The sequence below is a fragment of the Diabrotica undecimpunctata genome, chromosome 10, assembly GCF_040954645.1.
Source record: "Diabrotica undecimpunctata isolate CICGRU chromosome 10, icDiaUnde3, whole genome shotgun sequence".
Taxonomy (NCBI): Eukaryota; Metazoa; Arthropoda; class Insecta; order Coleoptera; family Chrysomelidae; genus Diabrotica; species Diabrotica undecimpunctata.
In genome coordinates, this window is record NC_092812.1 from 75,627,306 (window position 1) to 75,647,567 (window position 20,262).

The 20,262-nt window shown below is 34.5% G+C and overlaps 1 protein-coding gene across 3 annotated transcripts in view; it reads right to left on the bottom strand.

The window, feature by feature from the left end:
* NfI (Nuclear factor I) overlaps positions 1 to 20,262 on the bottom strand; it is a 97,608-nt gene that overhangs the window by 43,575 nt on the left and 33,771 nt on the right. For all 3 annotated transcript variants that reach the window (XM_072546763.1, XM_072546765.1, XM_072546766.1), the window contains exons 2-4: positions 15,720 to 15,875; positions 12,009 to 12,384; positions 532 to 609 (exon numbers count right to left, since the gene is read on the bottom strand). In XM_072546763.1, the coding sequence (XP_072402864.1) occupies positions 532 to 609; positions 12,009 to 12,384; positions 15,720 to 15,875 (610 nt within the window). The remainder of the gene's footprint in view (positions 1 to 531; positions 610 to 12,008; positions 12,385 to 15,719; positions 15,876 to 20,262) is intronic.

Genomic DNA, 20,262 nt, shown 5'->3' on the forward strand with positions numbered 1-20,262 from the left:
AGTAAAACAATCATTACATAAATAGTGAGTCCAGAAGTCCAGAAATAAACCGTCCAGATTTTAATCGAGACAGTATATTTGCTGTCTGTCATTATGTAAGTCGAAATGCGAGCTATCTCAATTAATTGTAAGCACGTTAAAGTTTGCAATAAAGTAAAAAAGTACTTTGGGAGGAAAATGTCAATCTAAACCTCAATTGGACTAGTGTGGTGGAAGACCAACGCCACATAATAAAATATGTTATATTTTATCAATATTTTTGACCTATCTTTCTATTTGTTTTTGTAGTTATATGTAAATAATAAATCTTGCAGATATAAAAGTATTTCTGTTTTTAACTGTACTTTATAAACAAACGTTAAACATGTGAATAAATACAATAAAACTTGGGGTACATTTACACCCACCTTGGTATTTAATGAAAGTTTTTGATATCGGGTTTATGAAGGCTAAAATATATGTATAATATAATTATTAGATATTTTTCGTTGTTTAATTACTAAAACTACGTACAATATTAACAGAGCTTACCTTTGGTTTTTCGATCATCTTCTTTTTTGTTATTATTGTTATGATGGTTGTTATTATAACACACCCCACTTAGTATTTCTAAAAATAAAATATTTTGAAATACGGAATTAGAATTATTTGTAAATCTAAAGGATATTTAAAAACTATTGGTATTGGAATTTTGATTGCATCTATAACTAAAAAAAATAGTCAAAGAAATAAATGCTTACAGTTCAGACTATTTAAAATATTTGATATTGTCTTTCGAAGGACAACACACCAAAGATTATTCACATAGTACGAAAATGCGTGGCTTCAGTTTGTTTGGACTTCCAATATTTTAAGAAAGCCGTGCCCAGAAATGTTAAGCATACTTAAAATAATTGATGAAAGCGTAGAGCGCACTAGGAGTCTTCTTCAAAATGCAATTTCGGATGCCCAAGAAGATATAAAACTCCGCTATTGCCGGTTCCAAGCGCGAATGAGAAGGGAGGTGGATGAACGGTCTTGGTAATAGTATCCATGCCAAGTAAATGCTGTCAATAAATGCCAAGTAATGCTTAAGTCTACACTTGCAGACGCCACTAGCAAAGCCTATTCACGAAGGAGTGGGTAGGTATGGTAACCCTAACAGAAGTGTCCATGGTCTCCAGGTTGGGGAATGGGCATGAGGCTAACTCCCTCATCCCGTAAAAACCTATTATTACGAAATTTCAAGACAGAAAAGCCAGAGTGATTTTAAGACGACGACCCAGGCACCGAGCTTAGGACAATGACTTAAAGATTAATGCGTACTTGGAATCTAAGAACACTGTATAGGATAGCGGGACTGAAGTTGTTCCAAGATCAAATCCTAAAATATAGAATAGATATTGTAGCCATTCAAGAGATCCGATACACGGAGACTGGCATTATGCATAAAAAAGAACATGATATATATTTGAGGGGTACGCCACTGGTATGAAATGCTCGCTGCACAGTCGAGGTGAATATCGCTCTTGGAAAAATTTTAATTAAAGTGGTTTAAGCAAACATAGAATAGTAGAATAGTAAAAACATTAGATTCCAGAAAAATAGTGACTAAAGTATCTTGTGATAAATTTAAATAGAAAACCATAAATCCTAGTGCATGTAGATTGGTACTAATAAAAAACTGGAAACAAGACAGTATAAAAATATTTAAGATAAAGAATGGAAGGTAAATATTTATAATAACAGTCAATTTAAATTTAAATAATAAGATATTTAAAGATATTTCGAACTAAAAATAGTATGATTTATTTATACCTTTGCTTATATAGAACCTTTAACTTTCACTATCATAAAGGATTTATGTATACCTACACGGTTTTCAGAAATTAAACACGAAGACACGTAAAGTTAAGATAAATCAAGAATATTCTGGCAATATAATAATATTGAGGGACTCAATATTTAAGGACTAAATATAACCAGTAGAAAACTAAGGGTGGCCACACACAGAAAGAGCAAAACTGTTTTAATCGAAAACGTTTTTGTTTCCAGAAGAAACAATTTGTTTTCAAGAGAAACAAAATGTTTGCACAAACCATACTGCAATCAGTTTTATTAAAGATGTCGACAGATAACGACGAAATTGCACTAGTCTTCTGGCAGTGGTTCCTCCTACAGGACGAAAAAACGCAAAATAAAGACAATTTTGGGTGCATCCTATAAATGAGAAAAGAATCTGGCCTCAATCAGTACAATTAATTTTTCTGCATCCACTTCCATGATACACACAATATAAACAAGCAAAATATCGCTGTTTCCACATGTGCTTCTTGTTGACTACTCGAGCGGTTTCAAGAAGGGAATTCCAAAAACACGTTGCGCCTACGTACATTGAAATGTTTCGACACAAAACGACGATCCGGTAATCAACATCAAACAGACTGACTGAAACTAAATGAGCCTAAACATGCTTTAGACACACGACTAATCAGTGTGCGTCAGCTCATTTCATTTATATGGAAACATCAGCATCGGACTCGTTTAGTCAAAAACGTTTTTGACTAAAACAGTTTTGCTCTTTCTGTGTGCGGCCACGCTAAGTGAAACGAGACGGACGCGTTAGTGATAAAGTAGAATAGAGAAAGGTCTCTTGAGAAAAGTTAAGATAAATCAAGAATATTCTGGTAAATATAATCGCATTAGAGGGACTAAATATAACCAGTAGAAAACTAAGTGAAACGAGACGGACGCGTTAGTGATAAAGTAGAATGTAGAATAGAGAAAGGTCTCTTGAGAAAATCTAGCAAAACTTTTAACGCTGAGAAGACTAAATAAGAATAATTGTGGATAATACCTTGGAAATGTAACACTGGACATAGCGATAAACATGGGAGTAAAGTACTATCAAATATACATCTATCGGACTAGATCGAATGAACAGCAAAAGAAATAAACCAGGACACGGTAACTCATCCGACGAGGAGGAAGCCTTCAAAAGAAGCAGAGCTAGCAAATTACTAGCAGAAATGAATAGGGAGATTAAAACGGAAATAAAAGAGTTAAAAAAAGAAATGAAGGAAGAAAATAAGGAGAACAGAAGAGATATGAAGGAAGTTAAAGAAGAGATAAAACAAAATAATGAAGAAATAAAAAATACAAAACCAGAAATACAAAGAATGAAGGAGGAATGGGCAAAAGAGAATCAAGAACTAAAACGAGAAAACGAACTAACCAAAACCGATAACAAAAAGATAACAGGTAACAGAAAGAATTATCTAAAACGATCATTAGAAATATTAGATAAAGAAAAAAGAATATAACCATAAGTAGATCAATAATAGACTCCGAACACCCAAAATCATAGAAAGAAGGAATTACTACTATGTTAGGAAATCATTTAGATGTCAAAACTAATATTAAAAGATCACAAAATAGGTACAAAACATGCTTAATTGAACTAGAAAGTGAAGAATAAAAAACAACAATTCTAAGAAACAAATATAAACTTAAGAATGTGAGCCCAAGAAAATATGGAGTACATAGCATCTCACAAAAGGAGAGAGGGAGAAAATGAAAGCTTTAAGAGATAAATCAAGAGAGATGAGGGAAAATGTAAAAATGATCGAAATAGGATACAATAAAATCACAGTAAACGGCAAGACATTGAGGGGGTGTGAGAAGAAAAAGTAGTGGAAATAGCGAGGTCAAAAAACTACCAGAGCCGCATAAAAGAAATCAAGGAGAGGCCATGCAACGAATAGAGAAAGAAGAATTTCTAATTAAGCCAGACAATAATAATAAATGTTAAGTCTTAAGTAGTAATGCGAATAGGATTAGGGATATAAATGATAAATGCTATGTTAATAATGTGACTTATGATGGGAATATGGGTATTTTGCATACTACCAGTAGGGGCGATATTATTGGTCGGGGGAATATTGGTAATAGGCATAGCAATAGTAATATTGATAGGGAAAAATTAAATATTAGTATTAAAAATAAACACGGTAATAAAATATGTAATTGATATAATGGTAATACAACAACCAGGGGCATGAAATCAACGATAACACTAGTAATGGAGAAGAAGAAAACGGTAAAAAGGAAATACATCATAACGATACCAGATAGGAATAGCGACATGGAATGTGACATCTCTGACCGGCAAAATGCATTAGGCAAATTAAGAGAGACAAGAGAAAAAATAATAATCTTAGGAGATTGTAATTCAAGAGAAGGTAAGGACGTTAATAGGGGATTAGGATGTATTGGACAATATGGGAAAGAAACATTAAATAGAAATGGGATTAAAATACTATAATTCTGCCAAACGAATGACCAGATAACAGGAAACACATTCAGTGAACACATCATTGAAGATAAATATACATTTATGGCTGAAGAGAAAAATGCGAAAACCTTAATCGACTATATAGTCTATAGAAGAAACCTAGAACAAAACATACAGAACATTTTAACGGAAAAGGAACCGAAACTGTTCACACAACATAGGTTGGTCACTGCACAACTGGAGGATAAAAAAATGGAGAAGGTGGAAAAAAAGAGTACAAGAAAGTAAAGGTAAACAAACTCAAGATAGAAAGTGTGCGAGAACTTTACAAGAAGGAAACTAACAAAAGAGTCTAATAGAGGGCGAAAAAAAAACATGGACAATGGGAGAAAAATGGAAAACTTACAGTGAAGTGTTAAAGAAAACAGCAACTAAAGTGTGTTGAATCAAAAAATCTAATAAATAGTTGAAAAGAACAAGATGGTGGAATAAAAGACAGAAATAAAAAAGAAGAAAATGGCATGGAAAAACACATCGAAATTAGATTAGAAGAAAAAGAATATAGGCAGAGACGATTGGTAAAAAAGACAGTCTCACAAGCAAAACTAAAATCATGGAAAGAATTTTGAGACGAACTACAAGAAGGATATGTAACATAAAGGATATGTATCTCAGAACTTAATGAGGGATTATTTTACAGACAGACACAATGAATACTGAACTAACGAAATACTGGAGATAAACTTAGGAGAGGAAATACAGACAATTGCTTACACAGACCACCTATACATGCTAGTGGAGCACTTCAAGAATGGGTTCAAAATGGATAAGGCAAACACAATCTTATAACTAGTTAGTTTGTGACTAGAGGAGAGAGAACTGGCGCTAGCCACACAGAAGATGGAGGCCATAATTTTCAAGAGCCCGACTGCCTGTCACGAAAGTCAAATATCCAGTCATAATACTGCATACCATACCTACTAATATGCCTCCACCTTTCCCTACCTATGCTCAATAATAAATGACAGCTACAACGTCAGTCAAAAAATACAAGCACGGATTCTTAATCGTTAATCAGTTGGCGCTACAGCCCTTTGTGAACCCTGGCCTAGCTCAAAACATTTAGCGTTTTTAATTCATGTAAAACTTTCAACTTCTTCAATTTAGGTTCTTCCATTGATCACGATATCATCAGCATATGCCATTATTTGTAAACTACAGATATATATTGTAACCGTTAAATTTATACCCGAATCTCTCAATTTTTTCTAACGCTAGGTCGAACAGCGTGCATGATAGCGCATCTCCCTGGCGCAGTCCTATGTTAGTTTTTAATGGTTCTGAAAGATCCTCTTGTAGTTGCACTTTATATTCAACTTTTTTCATTGTAATTTTAATTTTGGTACCCACTTATTCCAAATTCGAGTATAGCCGAATATAATTGTAATCTGTCAACAGTATCGTAATCTTCGAAGATGTAATGCAGTCCATCGTTTTTTTTCTAATATCTGTCTGATGGATAATACATGATCAATGATAGATCTATTTTTCAAAAAGATTCTTTGGTATGATCCTATTATATTGTCAGTATACTGTGCTAATCGTTCGTTATGTATCAGGAACAAAATTGTGTATGCCTTATTAAGAAGAAAAATCCCTCTAAAGTTGGAACAGTCAAGCATGTTTCCTTTTTTGTGTATGGGGCATACAATTCCAGTATTCCAATGTTCTGGTAAAGCGCGTTCTTGCCATACCTGTATTAATAGTTTGTGAAAAGGGTTACAGATGTTTGACCGTTACATTTAAATATTTCTGCGGGTAGGTTATCTGATCCGGGTGACTTGTTTCTGGCTAGAGACTCAATTGCTTTATTCATTTCTTCCAATGTTGGTAAAGTAGGTAGCTCAGTTTTCTCCTGTTCTAGTTCTATACAATTTCTACCGTACTTCTACTTTGTCGTTCAAAAGGATTCTATTATGAGTCTTGACTTGGTTGGCTTGTGTCTTGACAACTTTTCTTTTTGTGTTAACTTGCTTGTAAAATTTTCTGTGTTTGTGTTCTCTATTAAACTTTTTCATTTTTTCGAACGCTTTATTAATTTGTAGCCGCTTTTTCTGTTTGTGCTTTTGTTCAACATTGCTTCTAGTCCTTCTGTTGATCATTTTCAGACACGCGCCATTCTTCTCTTTGGTTACTCGTTAGCATTCCTCATCAAACCAGTTGTTTTACTACTGTTTGGGTACCTCACCCAACACTTCATCTACGGTCTTTTGCAGCGTTGATTTTATAAACTCTCAATTTGTGTTAAATTCAGTAGGATCTACTTCACTTCTAGGATGTTCCAATAATTTGCGATCTAAGCATATTTGAAATTTTCTTACGACGTTAGTACACTTTAATTTATTAACGTTATTTTTGTATATTTTTGGCTTGGTCTTATCATTCCTGGCATTTTATATACGTGCTCTGAGACTTCCAGCTATGAGATAGTGATCAGAGTCAATATTAGCGCCTCTATAACTTCTGCAGTCTAGTACATTTGATCCATGTCTTAAATCAATCAGTACGTGGTCTATCTAATCTTGGATCTGTTATTCTGGGGATATCTACATCACTTTATGTATACGCTTATGTTGTAAGTATGTACTACTGATCGTCATGTTCAGAGATTCTGCGAAATTTACAAGTCTTGTCCTATTATCATTACATCCTTCGTGTGTGCTATGAGGTCCTATAGTTGCTCTGCACATCTCTTCTTGTCCTACCTTAGCATTTATGTCCACAATAATCAATTTAACGTCGTTATTGGGACATTGTCTATATGTTAATTCTAACTTCTCATAGAATTCTTCTTTTTCTATGTCTGTTTTATCCTCGGTGGGAGCATGTGCATTTATGAGACTATAGTTAAAGAATGTTCCACGTATTCTTAGAATACATATTCTATGATCTATAGCGTTAATACCTATTATTAGGTTACTAACTTTGTTGCTAACTACAAAGCCTACACCAAAGATATGTTGCAATTGATGGCAGCTATAGTATATTGTATTCAAATTTTTCTGGATAGTACCCGCCCCTTTCCATCGTACATCCAAGCTTAGAATCTACAAAACAGTAATTAGACCAGTGGTCACATATGGATGTTAAACAAGGACCCTTTCAAGCACTGATGAAAATCAATTGAGAATATTTGAGTGCAAAATATTGAGAAAGACATTTGGACCAACCCATTGTAGGTTGATGGTTCGTGGAGAATAAAAATGACCTATGAACTGGATGAATTATTACAGAGCGTAGATACAGAAAAGAGATTGAAACCCCAAGCAAATAGGACAAGAGGAAGGCCTCATAAAATGTGGATAGAACAAAAAAAAGGCCTCATAAAATGTGGATAGACGATGTAGAAGAAGATCTTAAAACCATGAACATCAAGCGGTTGCGAAGGAAAGTATCCGATAGGGCAGAATAGAAGAACAAAATTAAGCAGGTCAAGACACACAAAAGGGTTGTATTGCCATTAGAAGAAGAAGAAAAAGAATATTGGACACCGAACAGAGCATATGTTAACACGTAATATACGCCCTGAAAAAAGCCTATCAAAGAACAGCAGCGCTAAAAAAGATCATGCCGAACGTGGGAGGTCCAGAAACAGGTAGAAAAATTCTTATGGAAGTGCTTCACTCTACCATACTATACGCCGCGCCAGTAAGGCAGCAGTTAATCCGTAAACAAAACTGCAGGAGAATTCTAGAGAAAGTTCAGAGAAAAGCAATCACGTGTGACTTTTTATAGACCTCCGACAGGCATATGATAGCGAAGAGAGAATTTTAGCATGGAATGCGATTGCGGAGATTCCAATATAAAAAAAACTCATTAAGATAACCAAAGTTTGTATTAGGCTGGAGTTTCTAAAGCACGTGTGAACTATAGATTATCCAGCAGCTTTGAAATAAACAGCGGATTGAAGCAAGGTATCGCATTATCACCGCTTCTTTTTAATATCGGATTAGAAAAGACCAAACTACTAACAGCTCAAGGTCCCAAATTGCTGTTACCATATGCAGACAACATTGATCTCATAGGAAACGTCTTATCCGTAAAAGACATTTTAAAAGTAAGATTGAGAATTCAATAGAAAAAGTCAATGAATAGAAAATCAAATTTCTAGTCCGATTTCTTGAAGAAATAATTACGGCGGATTATGATGTCACTGAAGAAATAAAAATATAATCCAGGCTGTAAACCGCTGAAAATCCTAACAAGTACGTTAAAATCTATAAATAAATTGACAGGCCTATAGTAACATATGAATGCCAAACATAAGTAATGACCATGAATGAAGGAAGCTCACCACGATATGACCACAAATTACTATAGAACAAGAAAAAATAGAGAAAGAAAAGAACTTTATAATGATAAAGTCCAAGAGATTCAATTTTAATGACTGAGGTGAGGAGGGCACGTACATAGACTTTACAACAAAAACCTTGTAAAACTGGTTTAGGAAGTCGTTCCCAGTGAAAAAAGGTCATGCGGTCGTCCCAAAATACATTGAAGTGACAACATCTAATCAGATCTTTAATGTATATACATCCCATTTGAATACAGATTGATAGGAAGACAGAGTCAATTGGACAAAAGTTGTACTGTCAGCCAAGATCCATCCAGAGTTACCGCTACATAATGATGATGGTAATTACTACGTTGTAGATAATCGTACTAGAATCGTATTTAAATTATGTAAGGTGCTCTATACACAACTACAAAAATATATCAGACAAAACAGCTAAGGGGAAATAATGCGGAGGAATTCCAGATTAAGCATTAACAAGGAAAAACCACAAATATTAGACGACACATATAAAGCATGGAATAAAAAGCTGAATACATTCAGCTGAAAAAGAGTGCACACCATTTAAAATCCACGAGAACAAACATCAGACGTCAGGGAAAACCTTAGAATTAGTGGAAAAAAAGAGTTATATTACAACCTACCACAAAAACAGGAAACAACACTCAAGAAATGGCGAATTAAAATAAAATGTATGTGCATCAGAGATAAAACAACGATATAAATAACATGTAAATAACTGAAGCATCATACAAACGCCATGAAAATCGTAAACTATTTAGGAAAGTTAAATATTTGGCCCGAGTGTTCAAGCCACAACTTCAAGTCATTCCAGACCATAATGGAGAAGTAAAAACTGACATAGAAAGCAGTGCAGAAACCTAGAAAAATTACTGCCTGGAATTATACAAAGACACTTCAAAAGATGCATAAATCTCAGAACAAAAGTAACATGCAATCAAAGAGGCAGAACCAATCATTTTACGGGAAGGAGAGAAGGCTCTCAAGAAACTCAGAAGAAAAAAACCCAGGGATAGATGGCATACCAGCGGAGACTCTAAAAGCAATGGGCGAAATTGACATAGATGTCATACGATATGTACAACATAATATTAATCACAGTTGAATGGCCTGATGAGTGGTGCGAATCAATCTTTATCCCTATTTTATCCTATCAAAAAGGATCACTAACTCTATGCAGCAATTATATAACCATTTTCTTCCTCGTGCAAGCAAAATCCTACTACATATAATCAATGAAGGGCTAAAGAACTTTCTACTTCCGGAGATAGCCGAAGAACAATGCGGATTCGTACCAGAAAAAGAAACGCATGAGTAGATATTGAACACCACACAAATAATAAAAACAGTGAGAGAACAAAATATACAAATGCTGCTTTGTTTCGTAGATTACACGTAGGCTTTCGATTGAATAAAATGGGATTCCCTCTAGAGTATAACAAGAAATATGGTAGTACTCTGATAAAAACTCCAAAACTCAAAAACCAAAGTTAAAGTACACGAAATATATTCAAATGCGTTCAAAACAAAGAAAGGAACTAGACAAGGCTGCATACTATCAGCATCATTGTACAACATATGTTCTGAATATATAATGAGGAAAGTACTAGACAGATGGGATGAAGGAATCACTACAGGAGGTAGAAAAATTAGTAACCGGGATACACAGATGATACACTTATACTAGCAGCGAATTAAGTCTAAATGATTACTATCAGCTACTAAGCTGGATAAGCAAAGAATTAAGACTTCATATTAACACCGGAAAACAAAAATAATGATCGTAAACAGGGCAAATAATAATCTACCGCACATGCGTAGACTAGCCATGGCCCGAACCGCAATAACTAAATTAATTTAAATATGGAAACACCTAAAAATAATGAGGAATACTAACCTCAGTCATTATCAGCTCAGTAGTTATCAGCTGAACCTTATTGTTCACATAACTAAACACGCAGCTAAAACGATTCTCAGAAAAATCGATAGAAGTAAGATCGAAGCCTTCGAAATGTGAGTCTACAGAAGAATTCTATACGTGTCATAGACAGAACACAAAAGCAACCTGTCAATTCTGAAAGAGTTTCATATAAAATACATGCTATTCAAAAAATGTGACAGTGGAGGTTGACATTTCTTCCTTAGTTGCTTGAAAGATCATTTATGAATAGAAATATTTTTTAAATTCACCTTTTATGACTTATAACCTCGCACTTTGGATTTTGGATTTTGCGAATCCAAATATTCGCAAAATCAACCGCGGGCTTACCAAAGGGACAACGAACCTCTTTATTCAAATTCGAGAGATACTTACCCAAGTAGGTCCATATGGGAAGGAATTAAATATGACTAACACACAGATTTCCTCTTTGTTTTTGTGTCATCAAGTAAATATGACTAAAATTCTGCATGGTCGAGTAAATCAAAACGACTTTCAACCTAATTGGTTTCCATCAAGCAACCAATCGAGCAATTTTCTATCTGGTTTTGAAAACTATTCTTCAATATGTATTGGAAAAAGTGCTCCAACACGAGCGCGAACTAAAAATCCAAAAACATCAGCACCCAAAATAGTCTTCAGCTGGATAGATAACTGTTTGGCTCAGAAAACATTTGGCTACTGAAAATTCACCTGCCAAAAAGCAAAGCCTAGTCACAAAGCTGTGCATGCTTGTTATGAAAAAATTTCCGTTTAAGAGATTGTATCTAGAAAAAACATTTAAAGTTCATGTCAAACGAGGACCTAAAAACTGAAAAGTGTCCATAAATGAAAATAGTTTGCGCTTCTATTATAAGGTGACAAATCTCGGTCAAAAAATGATCGGCTATCTCGGCTATCTATCGGCGATCTAAATCTTTATGCCGAATTTTGCAGGTAGTACCCAGAAATTCAAGAGTCTGAACGACTAGCAGATCAATGCCGGTTAATTATAAGAAACCTAAATCTAGATAAGCAATCTTATCCTAAAGACTAGACGCGATACTATCCCTTAAACCATTCATACCATCTTTAAACCCTTGCCAAAAAAATATTTAAAAGTTCATTTAAAACGAAGACTTTTTTGGAAAATTATTATTATTATTCCTCCTAAACTAAGTCAGTCAAAAAGAAAACAAAACTAAATATATGTTGCAGAACTAAAAAGCTATAAAGAATATGAAAATATGGTTTTAGATATAACTAGAACACAGATACGCTGTTTGTCATATTTTGAAAGACTATAAGAAAAAGACCGAAAAATAAAAAAACGTTTTTTAATTTTCTGGTCACATTATATAGAATTATTTTATGCTTGATTTTACAGTTTATGGAATTTATTGGAATAGTATTATTGTTTATAAGATCTAATAGATACTTACCATGACTGTTAATGAAATTCGCTAAGTAGAGATCCAGTTCTCTAACAGATACATTAATATGATATGGGTTAACACAAAGTCCAGGTTGAGAACAGTCTGGATTTTTTTCTAACCTTTCACCATCTGTACTTTCTAAAGGAATTGCTTTAAATAATATCACCATAACGAGATCAAGTCGCCAAACTTTATCAGCCTGACGAAGGCAGTCTATTCGGCGCATTTTGCCCTTTTGGTCAGGGTTCGAGAGGACGCAAACGGCGGATCGCTTGCCAGTTATACTTAAAACGAAGTCTTCACGACATTCTTGAGTAATATCTTTGCGCAGCTTTCCCAACAAACGAGACGCCCATTTTTGCTTGACTTCCGCCTTCTCGTTCTGCAAAGAATATCGAAAATTTAAACAGTTTTAGATAAAAACGGATTAGCTAAAATTAACAATATTTATTTAAGTTTGAATTTATATTTGAATCTGACTGATTCATTAAATGTAAAAGGGTTCGTACAAACCATCGATACCGCTCTGGTCTTGATATCGATATAAGTAGGAGTGAAATGTTCAAATTTACATCAAATTTAAAATTTTTAAATATTCAAGTTTTGATTAATTTTAAAAATGGATATTTAAAAATAAAAAAAAAAATCTAAATTTTAACTTGATTTGTACAGTTTAAGCATTAAATTTTTTTAGTTTTAAATCTAATAAAAAGGAATGCAGCTAGACAAATAGCTAGACTGAGAAAGAAATGGCAGCTTCCTTGGTAGTATCGATTCTAGGTCAGGCAGCAACCGCCTTGCAATTTCTTCCCCCAGATGCACCTAGTTATACCTCTCTTGTTCAGACTTTAAGGACATGGCCAGCAACATCTAAAGCAGGTTTTCCAAAGTCAGCTGAAAGAATATGAAGCCGATATTAAACGAATTGATTTGGTGTACCCTCAATCACCTAAAGATTTTCTGGAACAAATTGATATACAACCATTCATAGATGGACTACAGGATATCAAAATGCAACAAGCTCTTCGATTCGACAAACAAAATTAAAAGAACTAGGATTTCGAGAAAATGGAGGAGAACCAACAACCTATTTTATCCCAGATGCATACTGCAGAATCTTCAAAAAAAAATCTCAAAATCAAAACATAAGATGTTTTAGTTGCGGAAGAATAGGTTATTTGCAAAATAATTGCAAAAGCCGATCTCAGGCAAGGACTAAAGAACCAAATAATGAAGTCAGAAGGTCGTTCAGATCGACATTTAGAAGCCCGTCACAGGGTCCTACCAGAAATACTATATATATGGATATATGTCTCCAAGAAATCGATTTTCCGCAAGTGACCACAGATGTAAAAAATATACCCCGGAATTCGAAGTTGTACATCTGAGGGAGCAACTAGTGAGTAGTAAAAATGAAATAGAAAAGTTAAGAGAATACAAAGTCAGTATCAGCGAAGAAGTAAGTCTGCGGAGAATCACAGTTAAACAGGAAGAAAATAATGGTCAAAGCTACCTGGAATACCTGGAAAACCTTAAAAAATCAAAAGAAAGATAATGACTTAAGAGTCATACGAGAATGAAACAGTAATAAAGTTAATAATCAAATAACTTAATCAAAAAAAGCAGAAATGGATAGAATTTTACGAAAAATTAAGAGAGATAGTAGAAGGAAATTAAAAACTCTTTTATACAACACTAAAATCATTGGTATACGAAAACAAACATGTCATAAATACATAATACCAAGCGTAGTTCTCTTTTTTTTTGCTGTATTTCTCTATCAACTATTTCAAACAAAACAAGGCATCCGTTGTCCTTCTTTCTGGCATAAAGCCAAACTGTTCTTCACCTATCTATGTCTCGCTCCTTAACCTTCGCTCTACAGTTCTCTCCCAAATTTTCATTATGTGGGACGAGTGCGACATTAACTTTATCACTCTTTAGTTCTTACAATCCTTACAGTGTGATACCATCACGCTATATTTCCATGCTCTCCGAGAGCCTTCCAAACCTCCACAAGTATTCTATCAGGTTCTACTTCCTTATCATTTTTCATCCTATTACCAAAGGAGTCAAGTCCTTTGATGAATTGTCCCTTGCTTTAGCAATGCTGTATAATAACCTTTTCATCCCCTCGAGTATTTTCAACTCTTCATACAACTTTGCAGACGATATTTCCTTAGCGGTAGCTACAGCGTACTTTAATTCCCTCTTTGCTATCTTATATGTATCCTTATCTTCCTCTATTTTAGACCCTCACACCTCTTTCTAGTTTCTTTTTTCTCCCTAACTTTCTGTTGCACTTTGTCGTTCCACCATCAATTTTTCTTTGCCCCTAGGAGGACCTCTACCAGATGTTTTTCCTAGCACTTCCTCTCCCACTCGTACCACAACTTTGCTGTTAGCTTCAACCAGTCATTTGCCGTATCTTTTTCTTTAAACTCTTACAGCACTCTATTCTTGAAAACTTTTACCAAATCCTTATCTTTTAACTTCCAGCACTAGACTTGCTGATGTCTTACTTGCTTTTCTTTTCCCCTCACCTTTATCTCCTTTCACCGCTATTATAGGTAACATACTGGTCTTCGATCTTTATAGACACCGTATTAATCACAGCCAAGTCCCATGCCACTTCAGAATCAGTCACACGATTTCCATCAATATTTCTTAAATTTTCATCAACCTACTTAAATTTTTTTATTACCGCTCTTTCTCTACCAATATGTCCATTCAAAGATAAAACAATCTAGATAGGTAGATAATATTCAATCACCTAATTTAAGAAAAGCTAATTTTGCACCTCTCGTATATAAAACTCTTGAAAATTTTGAGAAACAGATTATGAAAAATGCCTTCAGAAAAAGTGGTTTAATACATTGGTATGAGAATGCTATACACAATTCAAAAGTGAAAGACAATTGTCACGAAAATCAAAATGACTTAGAAGATCCTTCAATACAGTCGATAACTGAACCATTAAATAATGAAGACGGTCATGCTTTCTTGGAAAAGGAAATAGATGAGGAAAAATTGCTGGTATTTAAAAATTGTCATGAAGATTAGAATGGTCAAAAACAATTTAAATCTCTATTTCTTAGCACAAGGTTTGCGACTATCGCATATCGTGATTATTGATATAAGATACATTATGAAGTGATTTCATCAAAAAATAGACTCCTATGGAAAATGGAAAATGTCAAATTCAAAACAGATACCTTCTGGACTAAGTGTATTATTAATTATGTATATTTAATCAATTTTCAAAATTGGAGCTTCCCAATTGGAAATTCCCTTAAGTTTAACAAGCCATTTAGCCAGTTAAGCCATTGATTTACGATGCAATAAATACCGGTGTTTTATTTTATTTCATCCGAGTATGTTCCCTCTTCTGGTCACATGCAGTTGGCTAAAATTTGACCCCGTACAGATATAATGATCGACTTGTACATAAATATGCTTTCCGAATATATGAATATATTTGCATAATGCAATATGTTGATTTTTTGATAAATAATCACTTAGATACATTGTTTGGCGCTATCGATATCGAATACACGTATTAGAAAGAAATGTTCTATGTATACTAACTATTATAGTACTTGACCACAATAGTTTTAAAAGACCATTCAAATATATTGTATTAAATTACTTTTCTCATAGTAAAAATGTATTTATTAATCTCCAATACATTCAATAACTATATTCATATTTACTTACTTGTAAAGCCTCCTTGCATTGTCTTTCCTCCTCCAAGGACATTCGTTTTTCATGTTTTTTGTAATATTTTCTTTTTGCAGCTTGCAGGTTGAACCATGTGTAGGAAAAGGATTTAACAAAAGGCAAAAGTGCCTCAATAAAGGGATGGAATTCGTCCTGCAAAAAATTTAATATTAATATGTATATTCTTCCCAAAAAGATAATAGAGAAGGACTATTAATTTACATATATCTATTACATTCAACAAATGGTCATTATGCATTGTTTGAAGTTTGCAGTAACAGTTAGGACTAGCAAGAGGATGGACATGATCGTGTATTAGTATAGTTGCTTTGGTTGTGACAATATAAATAAAACTACTGAGATGCCACGTGCACACACATCTACACAGATAAATAATACAAAAGTGGCTTTATAACTGAAAAGTTTGCTCACAAAGAAAAATAAGAGCTAACACATACATTCCTGTACATTATCTTAATATTTAAACGATGCTTAGTATTCATTTGCGCTGCAGTTTTAGTTGATGATAGAAACTATTTGAAAAGTTAGCTAAAGAAGTGACTTCAAAATTGATTATGTTGAAGACAAGTAAGCACATTTATAGTATAGAATAATATAAACTATTATTTATTTATCTAAAAATAAACTGGAAAACATCTGCAAGGAAGAACACTCATACATACTTTTTTAGGTTTAGATTCCGGAAATGTTTAACCTAAATATTGCTTTTTTCATGGTATCTTTGCCATTGCTGTTATCGAAATTAAAGCATTGATCTATATCTTGGACTTTTTTAGTTTGCATTTATATTTCTTTTTACAACATCCATTCATCAACATTTTCTGTACCTATTCGCCTATGCTGTTGTCTCTTATTGCTTTAATCAACCGGTGCTTTTAGTGTAGCAGTCTTTGGTAGCTTTTTGTATGTTTTATTAATCCTATTTTTTTACCAAGATGTCATAAAACTTCTTCTTTTAGAATAACTCACTCAATAAAGAGAGAAAAACTATAAGAAAGACAGTATAACTATCCTCTAAAATGTCTTCCTCTAAAATGTTCATTATTTCTAGCCATCGTGTGCCACCTGGCATCTATCAGTTGATCTGGATAGGTATTTTTGGTGTGGAGAGATTTTGTATTCCATAGCGGTGAAATCCTTATCCTTTTTAGATGCGGGCCCTCTTCTTTACGATTAAAATTGATTGGATGTTTTTTATTTCGATAGCCTCTTTGAATTACCTCAGGAAACTTTACTAATACCAAAATGAACCAAAAAAAAGCTAGTGGGGCAAACAGTTACAATAAAGTGAAACACAGCCCCCGGGAACTATTCTGAGCAAAACTAGTCATTCCACTTATCTAGGATACTTCTATTGAACTACAATTTAAGAAAAATATACAAAGAATAGAAGTATTTCCACTGCCCCAATATTTATAACGAGAATATTTCTTTAAGACCGACTGTCAGAGCAAGTGGCACTGTTATAGTCAACGTCGTAAAGTATCTAACAACTTTACTAAAATTTACGTTCACAGTCTGGGACTTCAAGGTGTGTATCAAAGTGAAAGTGTACCTGTTTTATGTAGAAATTAAAGAATATCATCTCTGTTCAGTCTTGACCCCGCGGTGAGAGTGTAGTGGTCATCGTAATATCGTGTATTTTCCATCTCCAAAGTCTCTGTCTCTGGTCATTTCATTTAGCTCATGCATAGGTCTTTTACATATTTCTGTAATTTGGCCGATCCATCTTGTTGGAGATCTTCGTCGAGATCTTCGGCTGCCTTTCTTTCCTTGGATAATAAGTCTTTCCCTTTTTCTGTATCTGATCTTATAAAATGTCCAAAGTATTTTAATTTTTGGAGATGTACTTTGCTGGAAAGCAGTTTACTGACCTTTAGTTCATTTTAAATTGAATCATTTCTCCTGTAGTTAGTTAACGGCATTTATAACATTCTTCTCAAAAAAACATTCCAGTAGCGTCTATCTTTCTTTTCCGCTTGTCGTAGGGAGCGCAAAATTCACATCTATATGTCAGTAATGGGAATATTAAGCGGTTGATCAATACTCAGCATTTAATTAATACTAAGACCAAATGATACACTAATGAGTTTCAGCGTAATTTTACTGTTTACCATGGTTTCAATTGGTAGGGCATTACAATGCATTTTCCACTAGACACAAATCTTTTTCTTCACTGTCTGACCACAAATATTTTACTAGGGGCAGGGGTCGTATATTCCTGTTTTGGTTTCCGATGACAAAAACTTGTTTCTTTTCCGACATAATTGGCTGTTTCCCGATAGATACTCGGTAAATTGTTATCTTCTTCTTTTTCAGCAGCTTTTCCCTTTTCAGGCGTCGCCGTTTCTTACTCTTCTTCTTCACTCATTTCTGTCCATCGTGTTTTCCTCACTTAAACCTTTCTCTTTCAAGTCCTCTGCCACATAGTCTTTTTATCTTCTCCTCGGTTTTCCTTTACTTTACCTTACATCAACTTCTAACAACTCTATCCTTCGTCCTACATAGTTTTCATTTCTACATCTGACATGACCAAACCATTGCAGTCTTTGTTCTTGAATCTTTTTTGAGGCTAGTCAACCCGACTCTTTTCTTAATCTAGTCGTTCCTAATTCTCTCTCTTCTAGTCTTACCCAACATTCACCGCAACATTTTCATTTCAGCTACCTCCTTTAAGTCCTCCCTCATCAATTCAGCCCTTCTCCAACCCTTCAACTTTTCCTCCAATATTTCTTTGCTCTCCTCTACTAACACGATATCATCAGCAAGGAGCATTGACCAAGGAGTCCCCTCCCTTACTTTCTTTGTCAGTACATCCATAACAAGATTAAACAGGTAGGGACCAGTGAAGCTTCTTAATGCAAAACCAACTGTCACTGGAAAACTTTCGGTCAATCCTACACAAGTCCTTAGTTTGGTGTACGCTCCCTCATACATATCCTTCACGAGCCTTATGTACTTCTCAGGAACCAATTTCTCTCTCATATATCAACATAGCTCTTGTCTAGGAACTTTGTCGTACGCCTTCTCCAGATCAATAATTACCAAATTTAGCTCTCATTTCTTCTCGCCGTATTTCTCTCTCAACTGTATCAAATGAAGCAAGGCATCCGTTGTCCTCCTTCCTGGCATAAACCCAAACTGTTCTCCTATCGATGTCTCTCTCTCAACTTTTCACTATGTGCGACATTAACTTTATCTCTCTATAGTTTTTACAGTCCTAAATATCTCCTTTATCCTTATACAATGATACCATCACACTCTTTCTCCATGCATTAGGCATCCTTTCTTCCTCATATATCCTGCTTATCATTTGCCACAAAATATCAACCTCTTCCTCTCCTAGAGCCTTCCAAACCACCACTTGTACTTGAATTGTTATATGTACTCCTAAATATCTGAACGGCATTGCCTAGTTTGCGATTTTTTTTTCAGAAGTTGTTTGTTATAAACCAGTAATATTACAGCCAATTCGCTTTTTGTACACCTACCGTTGATTCATGACACCCATTCCAGAATTTTTGAACCGTAGGTTCTCTGCTACAGAGTCAGCAGCTTCATTTTCTATGACAAAGGTATATACAGCTGGTGTTTAGACCTTTCTAGTACAAGTCAGTTTTACTGCTGTTGACTCATCGTTGAAATAATAAAACTACTGAATACGAGAGGAACCGCCAGTTCTGAAATTTGTTGACGCACTTACTCGAAAGAATAGTGGCGCGAATCTACCATCCTTGGGATTGTACCTGAATACTTCTATGACCGTATCCTTTCTATTAAAAAGTGGCAAGGATATATCTCAGAGTTCTATGAGCCGAAAGACTCAAAGGAATATAATTTTACTAGGCAATCGTGGTTCCTGTTAATCGAGCGCTTATTTTCGTTGAGACTACTGCTTTACGGTGAGGTGGATCATTGCCAGTAAACTAGATCTGTTCGATTTGGGAACTCAGGATTGTCTGTAGACCACTTTCGTATCTAACAGGATGTTATATCTGATCGAGTTTTCATACCGCGAGCTATTGAGACTTGGTCCTTATAAGAGTCCTGGTATATTTAAAAAAAATAAAGCTTGTTTTTATATTAAGGGATCATGCTAACCCAAAGATGTGAACTAAATATTTGTAGGAAGAATTGAAACATATGTATAGAGCATTAGGATATACCGGATTTACTACAAGGGGTATCAAACAATAGATTCGTCCAAAAAGAGTCAACTGCAATATCGGCTCACAAGGAAAACTAAAGGGCAAAGATTAGTTATTGCTGAACACGTGACACAAAATACTACCAAATTGTATTTGAAAGGGATATTCAAAAACACCCTATACTCTACTTTACCGCTATAATGTACGCTTTTCCCCAGGCACACTTATTTGGAAAAACTCACAATGCCCGGAAAGCACACCTGCGGACAATATGTGGCTACCTTTGTTGATGCTGTTCGTATGTCATACTTCTTCTCAGCATGCAGTCTCTTCATCTTGTTTCGTCTATTCTTTTTAGATAAATCGCCCTT